Source organism: Patella vulgata, chromosome 8 (assembly GCF_932274485.2).
Source record: "Patella vulgata chromosome 8, xgPatVulg1.2, whole genome shotgun sequence".
In the NCBI taxonomy this organism is placed as follows: Eukaryota; Metazoa; Mollusca; class Gastropoda; family Patellidae; genus Patella; species Patella vulgata.
Genome location: NC_065886.2, coordinates 20,220,197 through 20,248,086, shown reverse-complemented (window position 1 = coordinate 20,248,086; position 27,890 = coordinate 20,220,197). Strand labels below are relative to the sequence as shown.

At 34.6% G+C, this 27,890-nt stretch overlaps 2 protein-coding genes across 5 annotated transcripts in view; both read right to left on the bottom strand.

Moving 5' to 3' along the window:
* The window catches only part of LOC126830154 (beta-1,3-galactosyltransferase 1), a 72,215-nt gene extending 68,049 nt beyond the window's left edge, over positions 1–4,166 (bottom strand). The window contains exon 1 of one of the 2 annotated variants that reach the window (XM_050560446.2): positions 3,770–4,166. The gene's annotated coding sequence lies outside the window, so the exon portion shown is untranslated. The remainder of the gene's footprint in view (positions 1–3,769) is intronic. The other variant, XM_050560443.2, reaches the window with a different exon arrangement.
* A 13,364-nt stretch (positions 4,167–17,530) lies between these two features.
* Positions 17,531–27,890, bottom strand: part of LOC126830146 (sister chromatid cohesion protein PDS5 homolog B) — a 35,495-nt gene continuing 25,135 nt past the window's right edge. Inside the window, exons 27-34 of one of the 3 annotated variants that reach the window (XM_050560418.2) lie at positions 27,319–27,438; positions 26,800–26,856; positions 26,160–26,329; positions 25,056–25,508; positions 24,373–24,498; positions 22,633–22,794; positions 21,386–21,527; positions 17,531–19,996 (exon numbers count right to left, since the gene is read on the bottom strand). In XM_050560418.2, the coding sequence (XP_050416375.1) occupies positions 19,964–19,996; positions 21,386–21,527; positions 22,633–22,794; positions 24,373–24,498; positions 25,056–25,508; positions 26,160–26,329; positions 26,800–26,856; positions 27,319–27,438 (1,263 nt within the window). In that variant the 3' untranslated portion in view covers positions 17,531–19,963. The remainder of the gene's footprint in view (positions 19,997–21,385; positions 21,528–22,632; positions 22,795–24,372; positions 24,499–25,055; positions 25,509–26,159; positions 26,330–26,799; positions 26,857–27,318; positions 27,439–27,890) is intronic. The other 2 variants (XM_050560419.2, XM_050560421.2) reach the window with 2 other exon arrangements.

The following is a 27,890-nucleotide window of genomic DNA, read 5'->3' as shown; positions in this document are numbered from 1 at the left end:
AGCTTATGTTGTAGCATCAATCATTATACCAAGTGTTTAACACATCATTAAGATCAATCTTTCTACAAGCATTATAGCTAAAACTTGATATTTAACTCACAGCTGTTATAATACCAGCTGGGCCCTGTTTCACATAAATTTACTATAAGCATTAACTAAAAATTAAAATGAAATTTTTAATTTTTATGTGTTTTACAAAGATCGATTGTAATAACTTAAAATGGAATTTTAAATTTTATGCATTTTAAGAAGATCGATTTTAATAACTTAAAGATACATCATGGGAGATTCGATAACGAGTTGGCAGTTCTCACTATAATAGTTAAAAACTACATAACGTAAAGGCAATTTGCTGAAAATTTCATTCAAATTGATCCACTATGAACCGAAAACTAAGCGAATGAAAGTTCTGCCTAGCCTCGGTCATCTTTACTAAAGTCAGTACGATAAACAGCATAGTCTCGATTATCTATTTAATCGTTTAATCGAGAAGGAAAGTTATGCAGTAAATCGGCTCACAATCCACTTAAGATCGCAGGCTAGCGATGCCATCTAGAGTTGATTATGGTCTGGATAAGTTAATTAATGTCTAATTAATAATTTAGATAACATTTCAGGACTAAAGAAAGACCTGCAATAGACAGATTTAGCTCTTGCATAATGTATGTTTAACATGGAATTTTAATAGTTAAAATTGCTTTCACCTGGGCAGTGCCGTTTTTCAGTAGCTGGCGTACGAGCGTAAACAAATACGCTCTGGGGGAGAACACTAGATCGAAGTTGGTCATAAGGCACATTAAGATTAAAATCCATTATTTATAAAAACGTTCCGCACGACTGTCTTTCGTGTCTTATATCTCAATGTCGGTATAATTTATATTTTGACAAAGCGGCGTAATACGATCGATGTGAACTGTCGTAGCAATATAACACTGCAGTTTGTCTGAAATCAATGACAAATATTAATTTCTATCAACAATTAATACATCATAATGGCATATCAGTACAATTAATTTATTCTTAAGCTACCGCCCTGAGATGACTAAATTTTGGGGTGATTCAGTCAAAGATTTAAGTCAACGTTCCAGAATATTATATTTATGGTAATCTCGAACAATGATTGATTATGACAATCAAAGTTTACAAAATGTTACTTTAAAATTTAATCAGCTTTTCAGAATATCACTTCAGAAAATCGGAGATTAAATCTCAGAATAGCACTAATCTGGACCTAAACACTGAAGAATGGATCCGCTTGCGAGAGAGAGAAATGGGGTTTAACGTCCACTCGACAAAAAGCAGGTTATTTCGGGACTAACATATGGTTCAATTTTATTTCAATAATTCGTTTGCGAGTAGGAGCCTTTAGCAGTTGTAGGAAACCGGAGGACCCGGAGAAAACCCACGAGGTTGGACGGGCAACCCTACTCCTTTTCACGCACGTATTTTCAGGCCACCAATGGAAATGTGCCTTATGGAAAGCAGAGACTTAATCCGGCACTGGCTGCCTCGCTACCAGGAGATCTGGGGTTCCTTTCAGGTGTTGGCCGAGACAGTTCCTTGGGATTTCCCAGTGTCGTTCCCTTTATCTGTTGTACAAATTGTAAGGGTTGGCAAGGAAAGGCGTCTAATCGTTCGGTTGGGACTAAAACCGAGATCCTGTGTACACGCTAATGTGCACGTAAAAGAACCATTAACAGATGTAATTCGAAATAAGAGTAGACCGATCGGCGAAGATCTTTGAAGCGCTAATACCTTCAAATTGTATCTATTTGTGCATATGAAAAGGTGGACAATGGGGGTGAACTTTGAGTTCTTAAGAAGACAACTGATCACACAAATATATAGTACATGTATATATAGAGGATATTTGTCGTTTTGTCGTGAATAACATATTTTATTTCATCTCTAAGCAAGAAAACTTATAAATATAAACGTTTTCTTGCTTAGAGATGAAATAAAATATGTTATTCACGACAAAACGACAAATGTTCTATTTATTTTATGATTTTACAATCATTTTAGGTAAAAACAACTAGCCAGTGAGTGGAATAACACTTTTATTTCACTGATAAAACGCGGTATTCCACTACTGAACATAAAATAAAATACATTACTTTGTCCTATTGGCCAATGTCATTTGATTTGGGTAACGACGTCAACCATTTCTAATTACATACAAATCAAATATTTGCAATATTTCCATGACATTGTCTAGTCTGTGATTCGAATTGCCACAAACGTGATTTTAGCCATGATAAGCTGACAGTCGGATGTAATATCAATATTCATCATATCACCATGTCCGTTTTGTTTAAATATTACTTTGACGTATTGTTGATGTTACTACTCTTGACATTATTTAAAGTGAGCGTAAGGGTAGAACAGCCTTTTCTGTTTATCTGTGGTTCAAATATACATAGTAGATATTATATTCCAATCAGGGCCCGTTTAATGATGGGGACCCTGACTGCGGCGCCGTCGCCCCCACCACTACACACACACCTCTTTAATCCAGTTCTGATTGAAATATATCTCATATATTTAAACAACAGTTCTAAAACAATTTTATTATGTTTTATATATGTGTGCCAAATAAATTGATCTCTACATGCAAATTGCGTTTGTATGAGTGTGGCGGAAAATGACCAGAATATGTCCCAATTTCACTGTTGATGCAAGGGCCTCATTGACATTTTCAGCCATGGGTCCCATACAAGCTTAATCCGGTCTTGATTTCAGCGGGGATCACTATTTAAAATAAAACATTCGATGTTATTCATTTACTAATCATTTCATGAAGAGCCCTTATGACTGACCAATCCCTTATTGTTTCTCCAATTCTTTGTTACATTGAAATACTATTCCCGATACTGCATCATACGATTACATATATAAACGTGAACTCCAAAGACTTAAAATGCCGACACTCTAAATATTTGAACGTAAATATAAGGATCCATAAATCGGATACCGGTCGATCAAACTCGCCATTAAGTCATGTGTCTATATTGTTTAGGACTTTAGGCTTTAACACCTGTTTACAGACCCCAAAAGTGAGAAAAAAAGAACATGTCTAGAATATAACAGAAGCACAATTGCCTGCTCTCAATCGCCCTTCAAAAGAGATAAGAAATTTAATAACTGTTTGTTTAGTATAGAAATGAATATGTCCAGTATCAATCTGGCCATAAGCTTGTTTCGTTATAGTTTACCGATATACGTTCTCCACAGCCATGGTTAGATATTTGGTTAAGCCTACATGTATGTGATTCTGCTGCACTGACTACCGATAAGACGAATGGAAAATAAAATTGATTCCACATTTTGTGTCATAGGACCACATTATTCATGATATACTTTGGCGGTGATTTCACGTCATTTGACTATATAAAACAAATTATATAAAAAATGATAAACCGTTTCTGTTTTTATCTGCATGACTGGAAACAAAATTATACTTATAATGAATATTCTAAAAATGTTTGCTGTATATCGAGCAGTGATAAAGTTTAAATTTAACAATTTTACCGTTTGGTGTATGTAATACACTGATACAATTGTTAGGACACACCCTCGTACTTATTCGTTGCTTTTGTATTAACTGGAACCACACTACGGAGAATTTACCCCCAAAAATATGACCTCATCGCTTAGGACGAAAAAATATTTTTGAAATCATACATAAGATAAGAAAAGTTTGTCGTAAATATTTAGATTAGTGGAAAAGTTCAAATAAAGCGGGGAAATAAATAAAGTTTCATCTTACCTTGCTCGACTTCCGTTCCGTTAGCAACACGAATTTAACTGTTAGTCCATGTCACACGTGTTGCAGAGAAAACCGGAAAATAAAAGTTAAAGTCAGAGAAAAGAAAACACAATTTGAACTGTAGACGTTACATGGTTGTACAGTTATGCGGTTCGGGTGTTAAACTCGTTACTTTACCACAGGTTACAAATCAATGGGAGTTATTCCTGCACGAGACGAGGCGTAGAGGCTCTGTTTGTCTGGCATCATCTCTGAGCTTGACCCTGTACGGAATGAACGTCTGCTGTCTGCTTGAGGTTTGGTAGCCACTCACTTCCCACTCGCTGTATTTCGCCAATACTTGAAGTATGATGCACCGTTCGGGTTAACACCGATCTCTAATGTTAAATAAACGTTTGTTTGTTTCCTCTTGTTAGTTGCTACTTTTAGTCTGAACGCCCGTTTTGTTTGGGTAAATAAACCGAGACTATAATAGTGAGATACCACTGGTTTAGTTGTCCCACTTCAATACAGATTTTAAATTAGCGTAAACAAATAAATGGGGGTGGAGTGAGCTCAAGTCGTACCAGTTGACATGTTGCGAATTAAAATATCGAATTTACTCTATGACGAAGGACTAAACGCCGAGCTCATCCATGACGACGAACCAATATCATGTGATCATCTGTCCCTACAAAGAATTCGAGACAGTAACAACCAGATTGTAGTAAGTCGTCCGAAAGCGAACTCTCAAGAAACCAGCTAGGTTTCAAGATTATGTTTTAGTCTAAACTATTTTCGGATAATATGTATTAAGTTTAAGCATGTCATTATTTAGCTCTTACATAATGTATGTTTAAGTAAATAGCTTTATACAAATATCATTTTTCAGCTTAATTATTATGTTTTGCGAACTTTGAGGGCTCATTTGAATTGGGTATTTGAGGAGTAAAGAGTTTTTTTTACACTTCTTCTGGCTGTTGAATTTGGAAAATACTGTAAGCCATGGGTGCATTCTTTATTGTTTAGGAATAAAACTGAAAGAAATAACATGAAATATACACGAGGCCTCGTTTTTCACCCCATCCTAATGAAGAGAGGGTGTTCCTTTCCAGGCCCTTCGTCCTGCACCACCACAACCGGAATCGATCCCGGGACACCCTGTGCGGGGGTGCTTTGGTGAATAGACCTATAGTTCGGCCAGGCCTAGTTATTATTTTTTTCTGCCAGGGTAAACTGTGTTCTGTGTCCACTTGAATCATGAGCCAAAGTGCTTTAGTTTTATTCAACAGACACTCTTATTAATTAGCGTTATCTCAGCAATTCACCAATTCATCTATAAGACGAGGGACTGACAAGGACAACTGTCTAGTCGTTTGGATGGTACTAAAAACCGAGGTCCCGTGTACAGATTGGCATGCACGTAAAAGTTCCTTGAAAGTTGGAATTCAATATAAGAGTAGGCCGTAATGCCGCCGTCCGGGCAAAATTTCCCTCATTATAACACACTGTATGGCGTATGGCCGTCTTCATTAGCCCAGTTCGGAGCAGAACAGTAGGACGTTAAACCCCATTTCATTTGAGACCTAAGTGAGGCATTGGATGGTGGTTGAAATGTCATTGATCTGCCGTGGATAATTAGTCGAAGAAAATGATATTGGAAAATTATGATAATCCAAGATAAATTTTGCCCATACAGCGGCTCTACGGCCTATTCTGTTACTTCGAATTCAAATTATCAGGGACCTCAGTTTTTAGACCATCTGAACGAATAGACGCTGTTCCATGTCAGGCCACCTGTCCATCCTGGGTGACTGACATGGCGAAACCACGCCGGAAAATCCCGAGGAACTTTGTCAGTCAACACCGGGATCGAACCCGGGGCCCCCAGGTTATCGAGACAGTGCCTTATCGAGCAACCGCGGCTCCAACTTCACTCCAATATAAAATGAAATGAAATGGGGTCTAACGTCTTACTATTCTGCTCCGACTGGGCTAATGAAAACGGGCAACCAAAAAAGTGTCAGATATTAGTATATTATGGGGTTTAACGTCCTGCTTCTTTGCACCGACTGGGTTAATGAAGGCGGATATACGCCATCATAGAACTGCACTAAAACTATGACGCCATATTGTGCTGTGAAGAAATTTTTCCCGGCCAGCGGTGCTACGGCCCTACTCTGCTTATAACGAATTTCAATTGATTTGTACACGGGCCCTTGGTTTTCCGTCCCATCCCAACGATTAGGCCCTACATTCTACAGTATTGAGAAAATACACGGGTCATTTTATAAGCGCGATTGTAGGTTATGGTCTATTCTATTCTTACAAATTATTCACATTTCTATATGTAAGACAAGAAGAAGACCAGGATGTATTAAGGACGAGATGAAACATTTGACGGTAATAAATTAGTGTGTCAAATATGATGTAATGTATTAGTAATTTGTCTTAAACCAGGAGCTTATTACATTAGTGGTGATAGTTGACGGGACGGAAATTTGGGGAGGTATTTTCCCCCAGTTTCAAACATACTATTTCAGTATTCCAAATAGATAGACCTGCCGCTGTCCGGGCCAAATCATTTTGCCTAGCATACTAGCATTGCACATGACTATACAGAGGTGAAAACGAGCTTTGTTTTTCTCAAAGAGAGATATGGGGGCAAACGAAGGTGCTTTCCTCAAAAAAGCGGGACATGGAGCAGACGAGGGCGAGTTTTCCGAGAAAAGAACTAAGGCAAAGTTGCTTGAAAACGCAATTTGTTTCATTTTACACTAAAACAGTCTGTGATATCCTTATTTCCGTTTCACACGTTCTATATATATAGCCTAACATAATATTTTAGAGAATAAGATGTAAGAAAAGAAAGACACCCGAGTGAGACAATTAAATTTAATCTAGGTCTTTGAAGTTTCTTAAATACAAATATACTTTTTACGTTTTGATATAATAATATAATACCTTCTCTGGTTTTATAACATTTTATATAATATATTGGTAACTAAGTAGTACGGAAACTATATATTTCTTTGGGCGTTAACATCAAGACAAACGTCTTTAAAGCTTGGTATTAATGCATTTTATGTTTAAGCAGAGGTTAAAATATATTCTTTAAATAATGGGCTCACGTGCCGAAAGGGTCTTACTTAAATCCCCCACCCACCCGAAAAAATTGTCTAAATGTACCCTATGTAGGCCTAAGTCTCAGAATGAAAGACGCATTGTGTTCAAGAGACGCTAAACTTCATTTCTTTCCTGTTGTCAATGTATATTCAGTGAAATATTTATCTTCAAAATGTTCACACCTCTTCCCCTACCCTTTAATCCACCCAACATTTCTTAAATCCTTTTACAATTCATCACTTCTTGGCTTTCTATGAATTTAAAAAGATCTGACGGTGAAAACTTTTCTCTAAAGCACTTTTCTGTTGGATGCGCGACATGGTCATTTAGTTTATAGCGAAATGGTTCGATTCTTTTTAAGTTCAGTTTCTAAAATCATAACAATGACTAGGCTATGTCTTGAGTATCTGAAAATGGCTTTCAGTTGTAAATTTTAAGCTCTAGTATTACTTTTTTACACTGGATCTTTGATTTGTGTTATTTTTTCACAAAGAAAGGTTAAGCTGAAAATTCACAATACAAAGGCGATTTCTTTAAGTACTTGGATGTTTCTCTTTTGATTTCTCTGTATTAATAGAAAACCATTTTATAAAGAAAATACAAGCAAATTTTTTTCAACTGAACAGCCTGGATATCTTTAAATGAGTAACCCCAGTTATATAACAGTGAATAAAACTAAAGTAGTGCGGCTAAGGCAGGATTTCCACTAGGTCAGCTCTGAACGTAGGTCTCATTACACTCGAGGTCACGCCCCCATCATCGTGAGAGACGAATACGAAGAATGTTATATGTATCAGGGGGTAATGTGGGGCGAGCTGGTGACGCTGAACTTCAGATAATTTGAACTGTTTACCATTCCTAGCGACGAGAGAATCTGCATCGACAGAAATAAACATCTCAGTATAAAACCTGTGATTTATATAATTTTGTCATGTGACATGTCTGAAATGTTCTGTATAAGGTAATTCAATAGTCTGTGAGCAGCTAAGACTAGTATACTCCCTCGTCTGGATCAGAATGGGATTTGTCTGTCAAGGGTTCATGATCAGAATCATCAAGGTCATCAAGAGATGCGTTCGTTCTCGATATAAAGAGTTACAGTGAGCGCGGTTAGTCAGTTACTGATGGGTAAGGTCCGATTTACAGTTTGTACGTTCCGCATGGTAGGGTACTTCGTCACTGCATGAAAATGTCGCACCATGAAAAATGTCTGGAGGTGGTCTTTTGATACATGTGAATTTGCTGAACATTTTACAACATGTTTCGTGTGGTTAGTAAATGGGTTAGTGGGGTGGATTGGGCAAATTAGGGACGTCCGGCGAGTTTTCCCCATACTGTAAAAAATCTTGTGTTGGATCTCAACACAAGGACTTGTGTTAAAACGATCCTACACAAGCTTGTGTTGTTGTGCATTGCATTACCACAAACTTGTGTAGATTTACATAGAATCTTGTGTTTTTTTCATACAAAAACGCACGTAATGTGTAACGTCAACAATTTTAACGTCAACAATTTTAACAGGTTTAGGAACTGATGGGATTGTGACTATGAAGAGCCATTTCCATTCATTCTTTCATGGGGTGAGTGGTGTGGTGGTGGTGGAGGGGTGGGGTCGAGACGAGGCATACAGATGCTGTAAAGTGACCTCTTTGGGAGGTGGTCATAAGGGAAAAAACCAAAACGGCAAAAAAAAATCACTTTGATCTAATAGATCATAGTTTGGTCAAACCTGCCAAAAGTATTAGTAATTGCAAAACAATCTATTTTACACAACATTTGTTTTTCTTTGATAAAAATACCAACTGAGCTGTTTATCATTTGTTAATTTTTCTCAGATAATAGCCAGAAAGACTTGCATGTTAATTGTCGTTAAGATGTCTGTGGTAAAAATGTCTGCAAGTTCCTGATTTTTATTGGCCCACTAATCTCTTAGATCAAAGGAATACATAATGTACATGTGAATTTTAGCAAATGGGTGTTTTTAAAAGTTGACTCTATGTACGTGTGAAAAAATAAGTTGATAAAATAGAAATTCGACATTATTGCTTCACTGAAAAAGAAAACAATCAAATTTAATTACTCTTACATAATTAGAAAACAATATCAGATGTATCTCATAATGGATTTATTGTTCAGACACCTTATATTGTTTTCTAAGTTAACTATATGATATTTTGTGTGGCAAATTCTTCCTTGGATTATTATATTAGATACCCTGAAACTAGTAGGCTATATTTAGAGTGAAGTTAGCATCAACAGCGTCCTGACATTGTTTTAGAGCAGTGATACTTTCGAAAAATAAAATGGACACAGAAAATACAAAACCGCAAAATACAAAAATGTTATAAAGCCTTCCAGTAATTCAGCAATCTTATGAACCTATCTAATTTTTCTCTGGAATTGTGCTTAATTATCATTAGTTGTTCAAATGCTTAGAGTGACCAAAATCCCTTCAGCTCGGGTCAGTAGGTAAACAATCTGTCCTGAATTTATATGGTCATTTTATTTTTAACGGCGCCATCTTTGTTTTAGGAAATTTCTTTAGACATTCTGGCAAAAATAAAAATGAACCCAGGCATGAACGAGATAATAACTTCTTTCATTTTTGTGTTAGTTGGTTGGTTGAAATGAAACCTAAATTCCATAAAAAAATACAAAATTTTAATAAGCAGTCCCCTCCCGCCAACCATTCAGCCGCTATGTCAAAGTTATTTTAGCCATAGGTTTTTCTCCGTCTCGAAAAAATCTGCTCAGCCATTCCTTGCATGAAAAATGAATTTATATGTATAATTATAACAAAAGTTTGTATTATCAATGGGAAATTATCACAGTGAATTATAGAGAAAGGGAAACTATGTTTGTTTATAATACAAGTTGTTATTATAAAGCACTCTTTTTAATATTAAATAAAACCTTATTGTAAGGAAAAGGATGGTGTACAAATTAGGAGATCAACATTTTCTATTTGGTTTTTAAATGGGTCACCTTGACGTTAATCTAGGTAGATTTGTTCTCGAAACTTCCATTAAATATAATAGTCTGAACCGAGATTGTAGCGATTGAATTTTTGACCTAGCCTCGATCATCATTACTAAAGTCGGTACTATAAAAACATAGTCTCGATTATCCATTTAATGATTAAATCATGAATGAAAGTTGAGCAGCAAATCGGATCCTAATTGAGTAAATATTGCAGGCTAGCGTTGACATCGAGATATGATTATGGTCTGGATAAGTTAATTAATGTCTAATTAATAATTTAGATAACATATCAGGCCTAAAGAAAGACATGCAATAGGCAGATTTAGCTCTTGCATAATGTATTTTAATATCCGATTGACTTTAAATTTATACACAGTGTTAAGGTCATGAAACGAAAAGCCCATTGATTTTCAACGATTTCCGATAATTACTGCCAGAGTTATGATCCTTGATCACTTTGAAATATCTTGTGGACGCTCTAGAGGCTAAAGTTAATATCCGATTGACTTCAAATTGATACACAGAGTTTAAGGTCCTGAGACGAGTAAGTATATTGATTTTCAATCCTTTTTGATAACTTGAACAGCCACATGTAAATCCATGATATTAAATGTTTTGTATTCTAAACGTTAGCATGGGGCAGAACTCGAAGCCAAACAAATTTTAATTATTTATCTGATAATTACTCTTAATCAGATTTTAGTGTATTATAAATGTTTCATTACCGATAAAAGATAAAATATGCGATAACTCTGTTGTGGGCGTATGTTTCGTTGCCTGGCAATCTATCTTTAAGCCGGAAATAAATGGAAGGATCCCAAAGCCGTTTCATAGGAGGTTGTTTCATATAATGATAAAATTTCTTTTAGAAACCAAACATTACATTTATATTTCATCAGAAAGATATAACGAAAAACAAATCTCGAACAGCTGTCTAGTCCTTCGGATGACACGAAAAACCGAGGTCCCGTGTATATATTGGAATGCAAGTAAAAGATCCCCTGGCAGTTGGAATTCGATATAAGAGAAGGCGATAGTGCCGCTGCCCGGGCAAAATTTCCCTCATAGCACACTGTATGGCGTATGCCCGTCTTCATTAGCCCAGTATAGGAGCAGAACAGTATGACGTTAAACCCCATTTCATTTCATTTCATTTCATCACCTATACGATAACCATAGAAATATTTCTATGAATATAACAATGGGAGTTGGCTTTCTTGCTTAATTTGATTTTTTATTTATTTGCTTTTTTTTTCAGAACTATTAAAACAAATTGGAAAGTTTAGGGAATATTTTAAATCATCTACATGTATACATATAAAAAGAAAGAAAAAACTATAAAAATGTATTGTTTTATTCAAAATACAGGTTGTTTTGGGTAATTAAAGGTGTTTTGGGTAAATCTATGGACCCCTGTTAGACTGCTAAGAAGCTAAGCAACCACAACTTTATATACTATACTAGGCTAGAAATAGTACTTATCGTATAGTAGATCTATTTGCGTATTATGGTTGTTTTATATTGGCAATTTTGTCTTGTTTAAAGATGCCTTCCCATGTACAAAATTGTGTGATTTGATATATTCAAACATTCAAAATTAACTTATTTATCAAAAGTTTACTTCAAATTCATGCAAAACGTGTTAATTGGAAGACAACTTACATACTACCCGAGTATGATTTAACAGAGATAATTGCGTTGAGGGTCCATATTGAAGCCTTTAAATAAATTTTCGATTTATCCTCTGCCAACTTCTTTTTCCACCGTTAAAATTGCAGTCTACGGTACGTTGACCATGATTATTCTTATCAACTTCCATACTACTGTATAATTAAACTTGTCAGAACGGACCGCTTTGTTGCGTTCTATATTGAGGGAATCTTGTGCATCAAGATTCTACTACAATACGTAAGGGTTGGGGTGGTTGTTTACTCGCTTGACTGTTTCGTTCTCGATTACCCTAAAAGTAAATTAGTCTCTAAATCAGACGAGGTTGTTCAACATGTATGTTTATTTCCTGGGTGAATATAGATGTTGCACTCTGCTTGAATTTATATACATGTTGGTAACCAGGTAATCACACTTGCAAGAAAACAAAAATATATTTGTATTTTTACAGTAGATAGCAGTATAGTGGAAAATATTTTTACTTTTCAAATTTCTTTCAGATTTCAATAGATTTTAAAAGATTGATTGTTGTCAGACATCGGTAGAAATAGAAAATGAATGGGCCAAACAAATAATAAGATATTTGTCAAGTAAATGGGCGCTACTTTGATGTACATGTAGTAGGGAATCAGGATTTGGAAACACTAGTTGACCTATCTTTCATGCATTTTTGTTATGGAGAGTAGCTATTTGTAATGACCAGTTACCTTCAAATAGTGACGTAATATTTTGAATTTGTAATATGATTCACAAATATGTAAAGCCTGTATTCTAATCCAATTAGACAAAAACCATAAGACTGAGTTGTATGGAAAAGATAGTTAGTCTATGTAATAGTTTTTGAACCACTTGTTGGTAATATGCTGTTTGTTAATATGGTTAAGTGTACAAATTGGTGGTACACGTAAAAGATTTCCAAAGCAACCATAGTAAAAATTTCCATTTTAGTCCCAAATTTCAAGACTGGGTCTGTAATTAGGCAAGTTACAAAAAGTGTTATGCAGAGTTGAAACCAAATAGACACTCAATATGTGGCAAAATGAATTGTTTATTTAAACATTGTGAACCATAGAAAGTGTATTTGTAGTCTACTTTTTTTTTCAGGACGAAACATCCTTGGAAGATTATTTCTGTATGATAACAACAACGAGAGAACCCAACCATACATTTTAAACATTAAATCTTCAATTTTTTTTTATAATTCTGGAAAAGAATACAGTGATGGTAAAGCTATCAAGTTATCTGTTGTATTTGACCTGTTATTTAAATCCTTTTTTTTTCTGTTTTTAATGTTAAATATCCTTCGCTAACACAAGCAATTATTAATTCTCTCCAGAATTTATAGAAATCTTAAAGCATTAAATAGGAATATCTTGAAATCAAATTTATATTAAATATACACAGAATTACTAAAAAAAAGCTTTTATATTCAATTTTTGAAAACTATATATTGTAATTTCTAATCAATTATGTTCGGTGGAAGATGTGAACAGTTCAAATTGAACGGCAGTCGTTTACGCCTGCTTTATCCATGGATTCTACACGCTTTTTTACAAACTGTTTCACAGTGAATTACGAAAGTCTTCTAATATCTCTGTAAAAGATGACTACCTTCAACACGTACGTCACATAACGCGGTGTCAATCGTTAGCTCAATGGTGAGTGCATTGTTTACATAAGACGCCACTGGTTCGGGCGGAATGGTGCCTTTTACTCATTTTAATACCCATTTACACTAAATAGGAAATAAGTTTTACGTACAAATACTCCAAACGTCTTTATTAATTTTTCTAAAACATTAAAAAAATGATTTAGAATTTAATTTGTCGGAGAAAAAAAGTTAATATTTTTGGCTCATTAAGTCGCATCGATGTCAGTGATTGTAGGGGCCTAGCGAATATTCACTGAATAATGTGTGGCTTTTTTTATTAATATTTTGTCGTTTGTGAATCAACCTTTACTGATTACAACCACATTGTCTTGTAGGATATGTTTTTATTTGTTCATTACAAAGTGGCACCCGAAATCACAGAATACACGACTCGTGTACTGATTATAACATGGTATTTGTATCTTAAATACTGGATATTAGGATCCTATACTTTCACGGCAAGATAACATCAATATTGATTGAAATTGACAAATATTGAATTCTAATTCGTGTTTTTAATTTTGAATATTGTTATGGAAACAAACACCGGTATCTCATACCCAATTAGTCACATACATGAATTGTATGTAAATATTTTGTACATATTATTTAATATTTGGCCTTTTCTATGATATTTATGTTTCATTTATTTTTTTAATAGCCTGTATTCCTGGTGCTTGTATATTATGCAATGAATGTTCCTTTTATGTACACAATTTTCATTTTATGTTTGTTTTTTAATGAGCAAAGTGTTTTTTTCCAATTTATAACTTCTGAACTAGTGCATGTTTCTTAGCGAGCCAACATCTTACACTCACTAAGCCACTAAGATCCCCCATCCCCTTTGCTTATGACTTGTATGAAAATATTTTGTACATTTTTAATATTTTGCTATTTTCTCTGATATTTATGTTTCATTTGTTTTTATACGCCCGGGGATCACGTGGCTAAGTGGCTAAGACGCTGGTTCGCTAGCCTGGAGGTCGGGTGTTCGATCCCTGCATTGGCCGAGAAAGTTCATCCAGATTTTCCGGCGTGGTTTCCCCTTGTCAGTGATGCAAGGCGGAAGGCCTGACAATGACAGCTGTCTAGTCGTTCGGATGGGACGAAAAACCGAGGTTCTGTGTACATATTGGCGTGCACGTAAAAGATCCCTTGGCAGATGGAATTCGATATAAGAGTAGGCCGTAGCGCCGCTGCCCGGGCAAAATTTCCCTCATAGCACACTGTATGGCGTATGCCCGTCTTCATTAGCCCAGTTTAGGAGCAGAACAGTAGGACGTTAAACTCCATTTCATTTCATTTCATTTTTATACGCCCACATTTTCATGTGGACGTATACTGTCGTCGCCCCTGTCCGGACGTCCGTCTGTCCGTACACAATTGTCGTGGACAATCTACAGGTCATAATCCTTATCCGATTTTGACGAAACTCGACATATAGGTTTATCTCCAAAAGATCTCCCTTCCTTTCGATATTGGCATATATCGGACGATAACTTTATGGATTATGGCCCCTGATTGTACAAAAAATCACGGTTTTAGCTTGTGGACCCTCTAGAGGTCACAATTTTGATCCGATTTTGATGAAACTTGAAGGCATGTTTTTATCCCCAAGATCTTGGTTCTTTTCGATATTCGTGCATATCGGATCGTAACTTCCTGAATTATAGCCCTTGATTGTACGAAAAATCGCGTTTTTATACTGTGGTCCCTCTAGAGGTCACAATTATTATCCAATTTAAAACAAAAACTTTCGAATATATCACCATTTTATGGTAATTGCGGTTGAGTTCGAATTTCGTGAAAATCGGACCAAAACTGCCAGACAGAATGGCCGCCCCTCGTACGCAAATAATGTACAAATATGGTATATCAAGGTTCTGGACCCTCTATAGGTCATAATTTTGTTCCGATTGTGATGAAACTATTTGCGCATATCAGATCCGAACTTCCTGAATTATGGCCCTTGGTTGTACGAAAAATCATGTTTTTAGCTTGCGATCCATGTAGAGGTCACAATTTTTATCCGATTTAAAAAAAAACACATGTGGATATATCACCATTACACACTAAGATCTTGGTTCCTTTTGATAAATGCGTATATCCGAACGTAACTTCCTGGATTTTTTTTCCGGTTTTAAAAAACGTTTAAATATATCACCATTCCACCATAATGAAGGTTGAATTCGAATTTCGGAAAAATCGAAAAGAAACTGCCCGACAAAATGATCGCTCTTTGTACGCAAATTGTGTAAAAGTATGCAATACGAAGGTAATGGACCCTCTAGAGCTCACAATTTTTATCCGATTTTGATGAAACTTAAAACATTTCGGATTTTTTTTCCCTAGCTCACGTAAATCCAAAGTTCTAATACCAGCCTAATGCAGCCGATGCAGTTGTATTCCTGTATGAAAGTGATGGTCCACTTCCGTAGGTTGGGTACGGAAATGACCATGTTTTAGTAGCCTCCATAATTAACTCGTTAACTTTAAAATTTTAACACGTTAACCAGTTAAACAAAATTTAATCAAATGGCTGTCAAAGCACTGTAATAGCTAGAAACACATGGCAATCAAAATCAAACTTTCGTGGTCACAGAGATAACATTATTGTACAAAAAGTGCGGGAAATGGATTGAAGTTTAGTTAACTGGCTCTTTCCAGTAATTATTAGTTTCCAGTTATTTGGGTGTTTTTTCCCAAAACATGGCCAAACAACCCCAGTAAGTGTAAAAGAAAACAATGTCCACTGACGGGTGAAGACAATATACCCCCATTTCAACTTTGGGCGAGTAATAATGAGGACATTTTTATTTAATTCGAATGAAGTTATTTCTCACTGATTTACATAATTAATAGCTGTAAATTTAACTCACTCTAAATACCAAATCCGAAAACAATGACCTGTTTTATCAGTTCTGGGTTGGCGTCACATGTTGTTCAGGGTTAGGGCGTTGATGACAATAAAACAAAGTCCAAAGGAAATAGAAATATGATATTCTAAGACTATAGTTGTTCATAATATTAACTTACATTAGTTTATTTCACTTAGTATAATAAAAACAGACAATTCCACGTTTCATATTCCGCATCAAATAAGTACAGAATTTAGTTTTTCTTTTCATCAATAAAATACACAGAAATGACATACAAGTTTGTCTTTTTGTTTTATCTTTGTGCCATTTGAAGCAGAAATAACCTAAGGCAAACAGTTTTTAAAATACTTATTTGCAAAAATATTAGTTTACTCATGGACCTCATAATTTACTCAAATAAGTATGCATTAGCCGATAAAGTTCATCGTGATTTTCCGACGTGGTTTCCCCTTGTCAGTGGTGCAGGACGGATGGTACGAAAAACCGAGGTCCGGTATATACATTGCCGTGCACGTAAAAGATCCCTTGGCAGTTGGAATTCGACATAAGAGTAGTCCATAGTGCCGCTGCCCGGGCGAAATTTCCCACATATCGACTGTTATTGGGATAGGCAAAGCAATAAATGACTGACGATTCTCAACTTTTCAAAGATTCTAATTTTTTTCCCCAGCTTACCTAAATTTTGTTTCGTCTTATATATATGGTTGAGTTACGTAATTTGTGTGTTACCCTATATTTAGATTTCAATGGCTTCTACCAAGCCGTTTAGCAGAAGCCGAAGGGGGCGTATATTTAACAGCATGTTGTGTTGCACATGCTGACTCTAGCGAGGAAAGCAAGGTCTTATTTTCTCACTAAAATATCCCTTTACATTGTTCAGGCGTTCACAGGGACTGACACACGACCGTTTAGCTGTAAAAAGTTGCCCAGTAAAATTGACTGGGGGCCGATATTTTTTCGACAAGGATTCAATAGGACGGTTCCTGAACGTACAGGGCGAGTGTAATGAGACCTACGTTCAGAGTTGGGTCCTGTTTTCCGAAATTTTAACTAAGATAAAATCCAAATTTTAGTAATTTAATTGGATAATATTAGATTGATTTTAGTGCTTAGCTAATCAAAATTGAAGTATCTAATAAAATTTGGATTTTATCTTTAGTTAAGATTTCGAGAAACAGGACCCTGAACTACTACTTAGCGAGCCAGCGCCTTACTCAATAATACGATTGCGCACCAAGGTGCTATCAGATGCTACGAAACAAAAGATTTGGTCTACCAAATATTCTCCTTGCGAATCGTAAGGCAAGACTATTCAAGACTGGCCAATAGTATTCTAGGATGGGAATAATCAAGTATAGGTTTAACCAACCGGGCTTATGAATTCATTCTACGTGTCTTGCCAATGGTTTGTCTTTTTCCTTCTTGTTCCCACTATTCATATTTTTGCATTCATAACTATAATAGATACGAGTGACATCATGTGGGAAAACAATTTATTTCAAATTTTCCGTAAGTCTGGTTCACAACCAAGCATAGCTTTTATTCTCAGAAGAAAATGAAAAACAAAAACAGTTCAAAAAATCATAAACTATATGAACTTCATTATTCAAACTAAAATAAAATGGTGGGCAACTTGAACATGATTAGAAGACATAAAACAGATATAAACTGGCATATTCTTTTTGAAAAAGGCTTCATCAGCAGATATGTTTGCAAAAAACTAAGTTGCCAGGAAACAATGATACATCAGCCAGTAGTTTTGACATCTACATTTATTCTTTTTTTATCTTAAGCAAATATTTCCAGTTTAGTGGGTTTCACAGATTGTGTGTTTAAGTGTCAAGGGCAATAACTCTGTTGGACAAACCGTTACACCGAAAGTTCTTAAAAGCTAAAATGGGATGAGTGAAATGTCGCAGTAAAATTGTCTTCTCAATTCTCTAGAGCTCACTAAGAGCTTTAAGAACAAGAGCACTAACTTGTTGAATGATCTTTACTTTTTCATTACTGACGGGAATGACTATAATATGCGACCACACCATTTTTTGATGGTGGTATAAAAATAATACTGGTACAGAAAAGAAACTAGTGATGTTCACATAATTTTGTTCCCCACCTATAAATGATACACACAACTTTTTTTTTTTTTAAATTAACATGGATGATAAGATAAATGTGATTTTTTTTTTTGGTCTTCAATGAGAGATGATATTGAAGTGAAACAATGGATGATGTAATAAAACCATTGTGATGATGATCTATACACAATATATATATATATATATATATATAAAACAAAATACAGCACTTATTGATCATTGTCTCTTTATAACAATACACTGTTCTAACATTAATTTTCATGTTTCGATAACTTAAAATGTATTTCAGATATGATGTTTAAATTTCGACATTATAAAAAGATTAAAAAGAAAAGAAAATTATTGCAATCCAATTCATTTATTGTTTTAAGCAGAACCTGAAGTTTGTGGATATTTGATAGTTCTGTTAGTAAAATTAACTAGTTACACTTCTATTGTATTATTCAAGTACAGTGACTTTCCATTTCTAAAATACAGATGTGTGAGTTTTATATAGTTCAGCTACTTCAATTGTCGATAATTTGACAAGTTTTAAAATCATTTTAAATCTAATTATATTTATTTTCTTGGTTGAAGTGGTAATGCCTCGTTTAACAAAACCTACTTCAGAGAATGCAATCTGACACCGCTTTTTGTAGCATTTAAAATCTCCATATTTTTACCTTACAATAAAATTACATTTGTTCTGCACTGAATTTATTATAAAATTTGTTGAAAGTAACTGAAATAGTCATTGTTGTGTGAATATGCGTGCTTTGAACTATCGTATTGTTGAAATATTGAAACAAGTCTATTATAATTGTATTTAGTTATCATGACAATGGCAAGAGATTTTTCTAACAAAATGTAGCAATTTGCAGCCTATTCATTTCACTAACATGTTAAAGATGCATTATGTACGACTTCAATGAAAAGCGGACAGATCTGGCTATAATAGTTATAAAATAGATAATGAAAAGGGAATATATTCAACATTTAAGAATAGTGTAGTCTTGATTATCCACTTTCTAATTAAATTATTAACTGGCGATCGTGTTTAAATCCGTTGAAAATCACAACCATCAGATTTTCTAGAGTTGATTATAGGCTTGGCATGTAAATGTCTAATTACTGATTTATATAACATCTGAGGCCAAACGAAAGGTCTACAATAGACAGATTTAGCTCTTACATAATGCATCTTTTAGAGAAGGAAAAGGGGTAGAGGGAAAAGACACAGGATTGAGTCAACATAATTGCTAAAATATTTACATTAGAATCTACAGTAAGAATGCAACCAACATGTTCATTTCTATATACAAATTAAACGAGTCCAAATAATAATACAATAATAACAGATGTTTAAATGTGTGAATACAGTGATGAATGAATGACAATATCATGTACATTTAGTTTAAATACACTATACAAACTGTTGAACAATTCTTTTAAGGTTAATAACTGCCAACAAATTCTGACCGATTATCATTTAAATCAACACATTTAATTACCTCGATATGGTAGGACAATTAAAGGTTATTATTTCATCAGATGTTTCTAGTCATTTTTAATGTTTATCTTAAGAATTATAAGTAACACCATCATCTATTCTACTTAATAATTCAAGGAAAGCAACTCTTCAAGTAAATTTTAACCAGGAAACTGCTCTCCATGTATTAAATTTTCACATAAACAATATTTTTGTTTTCCGCATTTAGATGGTGGAGAATTCAATCATTAACCATGAAGCAGCATTAAATTATTTTGAAATAATATGTGTCAAGCTGCCATTACTAAACAGTCTGTCTTAATTTATTTTTTAACTTTCTTTTCATTTTTTCCTTCCTCTTGTTTGCCTTTTGATCTGTAAAAATGAAAATATTTCTTTTAAAATTATATACATAAGGCTATTAATCAAGTCCAGACTTTTTGATTTCAACCATTGTGACTTTTCTTGGTAAAAGATAAGTTGTCAGACAACAAAACATGTCCACATGTCATCAAAGCAGTCCACAAAAGATGTCACATGTTTATTCTTTTGTAAGTAATGGTACCATTTACAAGACACTAACAGTCGTTGTTGTTTGTATTTCAGAGGAGAGCCCCAAAAAAGCACCCCACAATCAACGAATTGAAAAAATCGCTCCCCTCAAAAAACTCTCCCAGTTTTGATAAGAAGAGTGATCTGATATTAAGGAGAGTGATCTGATATTAAGGAGTGTGATTAGTTATGTGCATGGGAAATGGTTCTAAGACTAATAACTGCATGTAATGGGATTATTCCTGGTTTCAGGAGAGCGATTTTCAGTTTTAAGGGGAGGGAAAAAAAACTCCCCTTGGTCGACATTCAGGTGAGCGGCAGGTGCTGGAGAGCTATCGCTCGCCTTAAAAAACAATGACTGCACTAAGTAACAACCAATGAAGTATTAGAAATAATTAAAATGTGATTGGCTTCAAGTATTTCCTAGTGCAAACATTGGCTGTTCGAGAAATAGGAATCATTCAAAATCTAGACTTCTTTGTCTAATGAACATAAATTTCAAATCACAAGATTTTCAAAAGTGATCAAGCACAAGAAGTCTTAAAGTGTCCACAAGATTTTTCAAAGTGATAAAAGTCCAGAACTCTGAGAGTATTATCGAAAATCAATAGACTTCTTTGTCTCATGAACTTAAAATATTGAATAAGTATCAAGCCAATCAGATAATAACTTGTAGACTTGAGAGTATCCACAAGCAATTGTGGATGATGGACGGATGGGAATGACAAACTATATACGAACGACTACATTTTAATGTAGGCATATAAAGATATTTCCAGATCAGCCATAATGAGGTGCATGGGTGGGACATGCCTGAATTGGCGTGGCCTAAGGAACTATTATAATAAATACAGTTTTCAAAGTAATCAGTATCTGAGATATAAAAACTTCACAATAAATTTGATGCTGGTATTGCCATCAATAAAATATTGAATGATTAAGTACCACAACCAGTGTATATTGATTATATAACATGCTAGCAAGCACAAGCAGAGATAGTTAGAACAGACAAGAAAGAAACATTATATATTTCATATATTGAGATACCCACATCAAAAACATCATAAGATTTAAAATTGCCCTGATACAAAACTGAATAGATTTGCGATTGTGCTCTATTATTCTCAAGGGCATTATCAGTTTCTTAATTTCATGATTTATCATCAAAATGAACTTCTTTACTCTTCAATTTTAAGCCAATACTAAACTTACAGTAGGTTGTGAGTCCATGTCACCAGTTTCCATGGCTTGTTTTAAGATGGCTATTTTACGAGGGGAAAGTGAAGACTGACTGTCGGTTTCTGGAGTATTGGCATCTTCACCATCAGATGTACCGTTAGTCTTCGCTTTACGTCTACACAAATAAATACAAACATTGTCTAAGTGAAAATTACATGACAGATGTTTTTAACTTGTATTTTGTCAATCACAGATCTATTTCTTATCATACCGTGCACTTTGAATGGAAGTGTGACTGACTGAATGGTGGCATAAAGCAATGGGATAAATGATAAAAAATTAAAAGTGGAACAACAATACTAGATATCGAGGAAAAAAAGGAATGAGATAAATGAATGTGAGTTAGGAATCTAAAACTATCACGTGAAAATAAAGATACAAACACTACCCATTCATTAACAAAGAATGCATATTTTAATTGTCAAAATGGACAGTTAATACAAAATTATATTTTCATTTCTGGAAACAGATTTTTTTCAAATGCTTTACAGCTAAATGTGGCAGGTCCTTAAAGAAAAACATTTCTGAAGTCTTGGTTGTATACTAATGTCTATTGTATACAATCTATCTTAAGTTATTTTCTGTTGGGCTAAATAGAAAACATGAGGTGTTAGAAACTGACAAATATTGTGGTTATTTTGTAGTTTAACCATTACTTCAAGATTTGTAAGGTATTGTGTGTAGCATATCCTACCATCCTTATCAATTAGAGCTTGTATTTCCTGCAATAACACATCAAATCAATTTATTTTATCACACAAATAAAATGAAATGAAATGGGGATTTTATCATTTTTCTTTTATGTACCCACCATGTTAATAAAGTAGGCCATGTGCCATGCAGTGTACTATGAGTGAAATTTTGCCAGGACATTGGCACTACAGCCTACTTTTTATTTCTATTTCCAACTGTTTCAGATTTTATTACATGCATGCTATTGCTAATGTATACACTGGACCGTGATTTTTTTGTCCCATCTGAATGACTAGACACTGTTTCTTGCCATGCTGTCCATCCTGCACCAGACATGGGGAAACCAAGCCAAAATCTTGAGTAACTTTCTTGTTCAACAGTGAAATTAAACCCAAGACCTTCAGGGGTTAGCAAGTCACCGCAGCTCTCACATATGAAAGAGTTCCTATATTTAATTTTATTGTTTCTCTCCATGCTTCTTATTATCTATATAATTGATAAGGAATATTTTTTTAGGTAAATCTTACACGTAGCGTGTATTTTTCTTGGTAACAGTATTGGTAGGTGTAGATCTAGATCTTCTGGTATCACTCTTTACTGGTGATGAGTCCAGAATATCACTGGAAGGAGATGGTAGTATCTCGGAACTTTCACTGCTGTCTCTAACAGTTTTTCGTGTCACTCGGGATCTAATAACAAAACAAACATGCAGACACACACATGCTAGTTAATTAAATTCCAGAAATTAATGATTGATCAAATTTTTGAAGCAATTTTTTCTGTTTAAAAAATCTTGGTGAATTTCTGGAATACTTTCACATCACAACACAATATCTACCTTCATATTGGTTAGTCCTACTACTATTTCTTTTATACCATGTTTATCAGTATAGATCCCCAAAACTAAAAGCTGCCGATTGTCATTTGAGGGATTTGGAATCCCTTGTGAGCTATAATATTGTCAAAGTTGAATCCCTAAAGTGAATGTCAGTCGAAAAATTGTTCAATTTTGTTCATTTCAGACAATATACACAAACCAGCACCACCTATAAGTGTTAAGTAAAATAATTTGATGGGACTATTTTTAATCCAAATGAATCCATTTTGTTAAAAAAATACAAAGGACCATCAGCAGCTTTAATAAAAAAAAATATGGCATGAATGGTAATAGATCATTTTCATCCCATTTTTTAAATGTAAAGACCATATTTTGTTAGTACATGTACCAAACATCCATATTTTTCAAGCTATTCCCCTCTCTGGTTATTCCTTCAACAACCGGACATTCCTTTGCATAAGACTGGCAGAATATCTATTGGGAATTGTTATCCTATGATCAACATTGTAGAAAGTTTTAATGATCTGCAGCTGATAAACCAAGTATTTGCCTAACACGTACAGAAAATAAGGAGTGTAAAATTTGGATGTACCATATAGATGAAGGAAATTAAAGGGGAGGACAAACGATTTTCAACTAGGTTTTCATAAATCTTAAATATATATTCATATATAATCCCCTCTGTAACACAAGTAAAAATGTTTTTGTAAGCGAGAAATTTTATTTTAATTAAAAACGTAAGTGATATAGCTGGTTCAACACACTCACTGTTCTCTATAGTAAGCATAGTTCAATATTTATAATATCTAAATAAACAGTCCCTTTGGTTGGATTCTCATCCAACGACGACACGTGAACAAGATACAGCAGCAAACCTATGCTAAATCAGTATGCCTACTATAGAGACCAATGAGCGTGTTGAACCAACTACATCACTTTTGGTTTTAATAAAAATTAATTTCTCGCTAACAAAAACTTTTTTTGCTTGTGTTACAGAGGAGATCATTTATCAATACATATTTAAGATTTATGGAAACCCTGTTGAAAATACACATATAACAAGAGGGTAATATAATTACTACACAGAGATCAAATAAAACAATTACTACCCACATCAAAAGCAAAAACAAGCATACCATTTCCCACATTCCTTTACATGTCCAATCATAATGTAATGTTTACAATAATAACCTGACTAGTCACAATAAAATTTGGTTTTTAGACCATCCCTCGAAAAAGTAGTAACATATAACTACTAATGCTTCTTGCACATATCCAACAAAGAAACCAATCATATTTATTTACAATTTTGCATTTAAAATGTGACTTCATTTTATTATATTTTATTATCATGAAGATTACATTAAGGTAACATGTACGCACGTGCCGATGATAAATATGCATCAGTTGATCTAAACACACAACTTACTTTTTAGGGGGTAATGATTTTTGGGGAGGTGGGGATACAGCCCGTTTCCGTGATGATCCCCTTGTTGATGGACCGCTCTCAGAATCACTACCACTTAATTCTGGACTGACATTTTTAACCACTTGACTGTAAAATAATAGGTATCTATCTCATAAAAATATAAATAAGGTCCACAAAGCTCAATTTTTTGACTAAGAATATGTTATTTCACAGTAGAGGGGTAATAACATTATCTGCTGCAAGAAATTAGCTAGGTCATTACAAAGGTAAAACACTATTTATGGAAAACAATTACTATGGTTTATTTCACTGCGACATTTCAACAAGATTTCTCAAGTCGTTATCAGGCATATATCAACAAAAATAGATAGTGAGAGAGAGAGAGAAATGGGGTTTAATGTCCACATGACACAAACTAGGCATTTCGGGACTAACATATGGTTTAATTTTATTTCAATAATTCACTTGCTCGTAGGGGTCTTTAGCAGTGGGAGGAAACCAGAGGACCCAGACAAAACCCACGAGGTTGGACAGGCGACCCTACTCCTTGTCACGTACAACCAGGGAATCGAAACCACGCCAGTTGACTCAATGACAGACCAAATAAATGGTGCTAAAGCAGGTTGTTGAAATAAAATAGCTTGGACCAATGTCAGTAATATATGCTGCACCGTGGTACTTACGTTTTTGCTGCTGTTCGTGATTTATCTGTTTCTTCCCCTCTTCGTGTTCTCTTCACTGGTGTTTCTTCATCTGAACTTGCCTGTCGTTTCCGTGTTGATCCACTCAGATTACTGCTTTCACTATCACTTGTATTAACAGTTTTTGTTTTTTTACCACCTTTAGTGTCTTTAGTACTGCCATTGACTAGCGATTTAGATGGTTTAGACGACGCGCCTGCCGAACTGAAATCATCCATTTTTGTTTGTTTAGTTCCTGCTTTAACGTTATTATTGTTTGTCGTTTCACTCGACGAAGCGGAAGCAGTCTTTGTTTGTTTTGTTTTGCGAGATTTTTGAACTTGTATTTCTGGACTGGAATTTCTACTTTCCTCTGATTCACTGGTTATAGAATCATTCCGCGATTCTTCATCTTCTGTTAGCAAGTCTGCATCATCTTTTTTGATATTCTCTTTACTAAAATACAAAAAAAATCAGACTTTTAACTGAGCTGAATCATTTCCTTGGCCTTAATTGGATCTTTTCAATGCAAAGCAAGAGAATTAGGAACTTGCATTTTAAATCTCTAAAAAGTTTTATAAACATTAAATAGCATTAATATTACGACATATTTTGTTTAAGTTTTAAAATGTCTCTATTTGTCAGATTTCTTGATTCACAACATAATGATTCCAATTTTAGTGTCATTTTTTAAATGAATGTGATCTGTCAATGTACGAACAAATAAAAGCAAATACAAAGGAAATGAAATGAAATGAAATGGGGTTTAATGTCCTACTGTTCTGCTCCTAACCTGGGCTAATGAAGACGGGCATACGCCATACAGTGTGCTATGAGGGAAATTTTGCCCGGACAGCGGCACTACGGCCTACTCTTATATCGAATTCCAACTGCCAAGGGATCTTTTACGTGCACGCCAATGTGTACACGGGACCTCGGTTTTTCGTCCCATCCGAACGACGAGACAGCTTTCCTTGTCAGCCCCTCCGTCCTGCATCACTGACAAGGGAGAACCACGCCGGAAAATCTGGATGAACTTTCTCGGCCAATGCAGGGATCGAAAAAGCAAATACAACTGAAACTATTGTGAATCGTAATATGTTATACCCTTTATCTGTTTTTTTCTCAGTGACTTTCTTCTCTCGTTTTGTTCGGGGTGATTTTGGATTTCGATTTATAACTGGTGCTGGACTTTCTACAATAATTTCTGTTGTGGTATATAGTTTAGCTGAATTAGATTTGGATGGACCATCTATCAATGCCTGTATGCCTTTTCTCTGTTAAAAAGAACATAAGAATTTTTATACTCACCATTTCATTGAATATCTAATGGTTTCATGGAATATAAGAATAGCTACACGTACAATTTCAAGGAATAATTATGACATTTGTGATTTTATCAAGCAGTAACTCCATGATTTTCTCCAATAATTCATCAGGACAAAGTCACTTTCATATAAACATAATTAAAGGTTTCATCAGAAAGGGGTAAAATTCTGTATTCTGTCCTATCCCAATGACAATTTCCTTTTCAGTCCAGCAGGCATTAACCATGACAAGAGGGAACCATGCTTGAAAAATTATTCAGGTTTTTCTTGGGCTACATCAGAATACAAACCAATTCAAGTCAGTCATCTGATGTCTTATTCGCATGACTTCATAGACCACTACATGAAATCAAAGTCATGAAAATGGTGTTTGTGACAAAAACTAACAACCCATCAAACATTATATACAGATATCCTACCTTAGGAGCATCAAAATTAAAATCTTTGGGTAAATAACTTTTTGTGTTGGAATAATCCTGCAACGAAAAAGTAAATAAATGAGAAAATCATAATCATCAAGTGGCAACATTTCTTATAAAATAATTACAATTATATACAAAATATCTGTATATTATTAAATTTACAAATCAAATGGAGATTATTTTCCTACTTTTCTACACTAACATGGCTACTGAAGACTGGTATACGCCAGGCAGTGTGCTAAGATATATTTCCGAGACAGTAGCATTTCCATATACAGGAATTCCCACCACCCAATTTTTTTTTTTTTTTACATGCATGACAATGTGTACAATAGACTTTGCCAGGGTTTCCATCCTACATCACTAGCAAGGGGGAACCAGACTAGAAAATCATGAACTTTCTAGGCCAATACAGAGATTACTCTCTGGGCCTCCTGATTATTTAGAGACTAAGAATAAGAAAATTTATTTCTGAAAAAGAAATGATATCCTTGCTGTGTATAACGTTCATCTTACCTTATCCATGGTAGTAAATAGTTTAGATGGTAACTGAGGTTCAAACGTACAATCTTTTAACGTTATGTTAGTTTTACTCAACATAATACCAAGAGCTACATCACAAACTGCATATAATTTCTGTTCAAATAGAAAAAAAAAATCGAATCTAGTTTAACACTATAATCAAAAAACAGTTCTGTGTTTTGCAAAACATCAGAGAAAGTTGTCATTCTATGACCACAAATATTTTTAATATAATGAAGCCAACCTACGATGTTCGGACTAATGTCAAAAACAATATTCTGTGTTTTACATAACAGAACAAGAAACATTAGGTCTCAGATTGGGATTTGTTTTAATTGAGATAGAAATGGGGTTTAACGTCCACTTGACAAACTAGAGACCCAGAGAAAACCCATGCGTTAAACAATTTGGTTACCCAATAGTTTTAATTGAAAGAACTATTATTAATGCATGAGAACTTATTCAGTTCGATACAATTTATACCACAATGCTTCAGACTTGCTAGTACAGATTTACAAAGACAAGCTTCCTTAGAATTCACATTTGATTATGGGATATCAGCATTT